The sequence below is a fragment of the Mauremys mutica genome, chromosome 2 (assembly GCF_020497125.1).
Source record: "Mauremys mutica isolate MM-2020 ecotype Southern chromosome 2, ASM2049712v1, whole genome shotgun sequence".
NCBI classification, from domain to species: domain Eukaryota; kingdom Metazoa; phylum Chordata; order Testudines; family Geoemydidae; genus Mauremys; species Mauremys mutica.
Window position 1 is genome coordinate 124,208,843 of NC_059073.1, and position 3,392 is coordinate 124,212,234.

General features: G+C 50.5%; 1 protein-coding gene across 3 annotated transcripts in view; it reads left to right on the forward strand.

The window, feature by feature from the left end:
• Positions 1–2,410: 2,410 nt before the first annotated feature.
• BCL2 (BCL2 apoptosis regulator) overlaps positions 2,411–3,392 on the forward strand; it is a 128,460-nt gene continuing 127,478 nt past the window's right edge. For 2 of the 3 annotated variants that reach the window (XM_045006008.1, XM_045006005.1), the window contains exon 1: positions 2,411–2,729. Coding sequence is in view for 1 of the 3 variants with exons in the window: in XM_045006005.1 (XP_044861940.1) it covers positions 2,653–2,729 (77 nt within the window). In the remaining 2 variants the exon portion in view is untranslated. Of the gene's footprint in view, positions 2,730–2,992; positions 3,026–3,392 lie in introns of all 3 variants that reach the window. The other variant, XM_045006009.1, reaches the window with a different exon arrangement.

The window sequence follows — 3,392 nt, forward strand, 5'->3', positions numbered from 1 at the left end:
GGGCCTTGTCTACACTGGGAATTTATCTTAGGGTATGGCTTTGCTTGCAGCCGAACAGCGCTGCCGTGGGAGCGCTCCCGTGGCAGTGCTTTGAAGTGTGAGTGTAGTCGCCGCGCCAGCGCTGGGAGAGAGCTCTCCCAGCGCTGCAGGTACTCCACCTCCCCGTGGGGATTAGCTTACAGCCGCGCTCCCAGCGCTGGGGCAGTGTTTACACTGGCGCTTTACAGCGCTGTAACTTGCTGCGCTCAGGGGGGTGTTTTTTCACACCCCTGAGCAAGAAAGTTGCAGCGCTGTAAAGCGCCAGTGTAGCCAAGGCCTCAATATCAACCATCAGTGTAGTTGCACTGGTGTAGACAAAGACAAATAGTAGTGTTGATTTTTCACTGGTGCTTCTTGCTCCATTTTCCAGCAGGATTCCTGTAGCCTTTAGTGTGTGTTGGATCAGCCTCTAGATTAATTTACTCTCAAAAATTTATATTTCCCTTGCCCCCCAATCTATGAATCTAGGTTGTGTACAAACTAAGGCCCCAATCCTGCAAAGTTTTATGCATGTATTAAACTTTATATATGTGAGTAGTCCCACAGACCTCAGTGGAGTTATTCATATGCACAAAATTAAGCATGTGTGTAAATCTCTGCAGGATCAGGGCCTAAGGGCTTTAGCTAACAACATTTTACTATAGGGCATGATGCTAACTGTGATGGTAAGTGCACTAAACAGGATTATTAGAGTAGTAAGCACAACATCCAGGACTAAGGATTTGCACATCGGGGCCTAAAATTAGATGTGATAGCCCCCAAAATATTTCCAAAGGAGCAATAAAGGAAAACCATACAGGCCAGTGAAAAGGGAGGTCAAAAAGGTCATAAGTACTATACAATACAATGAACATTTAAATAATATGAAAGGTTTTCTTTATGTGACAGAGTGTTTTGCAATAAAATGTTTCCCATGTTGCTATCTCTCCCGGTTTGTTAGTGGCAGCTTGAGTCTTTACCACCCACTCTGCTGCCCTTAATCCCAATGAGTGGGCACCATGAGCAAAAACGATCACAGGATTTTCTACACCACCCCGCAGGGCTTTTCCCTCTGAGCGAGGGTTTCAGAAATGCATTTCCCCTTCAATCCTAGTGCAAGTGGAAAGCGCAACAATTAGTGAGGAAAGAAATCTCCAGTGCTTAATTTGTGCCAGGGCTGAGCCCGGGGCACCTCTAGGCTTGGCAGTTCATAGCCCTGTGCCCACAGTGTCATTTATGAAATTAAAAAAAATTGCTTGAGTCCCAGCACCTCTCTCTTTCATTACAAATGAAGCACTAGAAGCGTCTACACCTGAACTAATCACATGGCTAGCGGGGTGGGGGGGTTCAATAACAAACTGGCCTCTTTTCAGCTCCACCGGCACCACAACTTTGGAACTGGTTTATTATTATTTTTGTACCCATTTTATGTAAACCGATCTCAAAGCAAGTCGGTCGCCTTTGTCTTCACCTGCGGGGCTCGGCGCGGCGGCCCGGGCTAAGCAGGCAGCAGCCCCTACCACAGCCTCCTAGGGCCCCGTGTCCCGCCTGGCTCCATCTGCTGCAGCGGCCGCTGCCTCCCATCCCATCCCGTCCCGTCCCCCGCCTGCAGGCGCGGGGAAAGCCGCAGCTGGCGGCGCGCAAGGAGCCGGCCTGCGTCCTCCCCCCGTCCCCGCCTCGGCCGGCTTCAGGGGAGGAGAAGCTGGGAAGGCGCGAGCGGGCCGGGCTTGGCGCTCACAGCGGGGGAGCCGCCCGGCTGCAGGGGCACTGGTGTGAGGGGGAGGCCGGGGGGAGCAGGCCCTGGCAGGGCGCCGCACCACGGAGCCCAGCGCCGCATTGGCCGGCCGCGAAGCTACCCCAGGCATGAATCTGCCCCTGGGCCAGGGGAGCCCCGCAGCAAGGAGCCACCCGGTGCGTTTCTCCCTCCCCGCCCCTTCCTAGCCAAGCCGCGTCCTCTCCAGCGTCTGCCTGGCAGCAGGGCGAGCTGAGCATGCCCAAGCCCAGCAGGCAGCCCCCGGCCGCGCACGGGGCATGTGGCCCGCCCCGCCAGGGCTACAGCGATGGCTCCGGTGGCGAGTTCTCCTTCCTCTCCCCGGTTTCTGAATGAACAGCGAGGTGGAGCTCTAGGGAACCCGCCCCTCTTGTGCGGGCCTCTCCCGGCCTCTCTCCTCCCCGCCACTGGCTCTGCTCCTCCTCCTCCTCCTCCTCTTGCACCCGCGCTGTGACTCTGCTTCCCCGGCCGCCACAGCTACGCGGAACGGACTGGCGCTTCAGCAGCACCACTGCAGAAAGACGAGGGGGCTGCTCTGCCGGGGGGGGGGGCTTGCACGGCTGTCTGCGCTGGGGGTGCTGGGGCGGGAGGGTAGTGGGGGAGCAGCTTCCTAGCAGCGGTCCTAATTTGTAAGAATAATATTCCACACACGCCCCCATCCTCTTCCCTCCTCTGCACTCGGGGGTGGGGTGGCGGGTGTTCTTGCTTTTTATACAAACAAAGCTGCTGTGGAAATGCATTTGTTCCCTGGAGTTTAGGCAAAAGTCAAAAATTTCGATGCTCCCTTTTCGTGTGTGTGGGTGTGTGTCGGGGCGGGGGGAGCGTTGGGCTCTGCCTAGAGATCAGTGTCTGAATGAAACTACATGTATTTAATTGCATGTGTCTGTACGTTGCACTGGAGGGAAAAGCACAGTACTTCTGCAAGAGCTTGGAGTCAAAGGTGTGTTTCATCTGCTCTTCATAATTTTGCTTTTGTTTTGGGTTGTTTTCCTTCTTGGGCTCTGAGGTGGGATATTCTGATCTTTGACATGTCTTTGGAGGTGTCTGTTTAACAGAAGTTGGGGAAATAAATTTTAAAATCCATAGTGGGGTTTTATTTTTATCTTTTTTGGCCCTTTCCTGTCCCCTTGGTGATTTGATCTTTTGAACATCAAAGCAACCAGAATTTAAGGTGTCTGAAGACTTGTGATTTTTTTTAATAAGGAAACTTGACAGAGGAACATATTTATAGTCCAAGTAAGTACTTTACACAGGAAATTTACATTGTTAAATTAAAAAACAAAAAAGAAAGAATTTTGAGATTTTAGTTTAAAGTGCATTGGATTAACGTTCATCTAAGGCTGTTGAGCAAATCATTTTGAATTGCAGTTTTTACAGTATATGTTCTTCAGCTCCTTCATTCACGTGTTAGTTCAGCACCTAAGGGAAATATGCACTTGGTTTTGAATAAGTATGAGATTTAAATATATATATATATATATATATAATCAGCATCAAGAAGAAAATGTTTCTAAAATAAATATATAATAAATAATGTGCTTCTGGAAATAAAATACTTACAGCATTTTAAATCTATTTATACTGTGCATCTCAAACCGAGAAG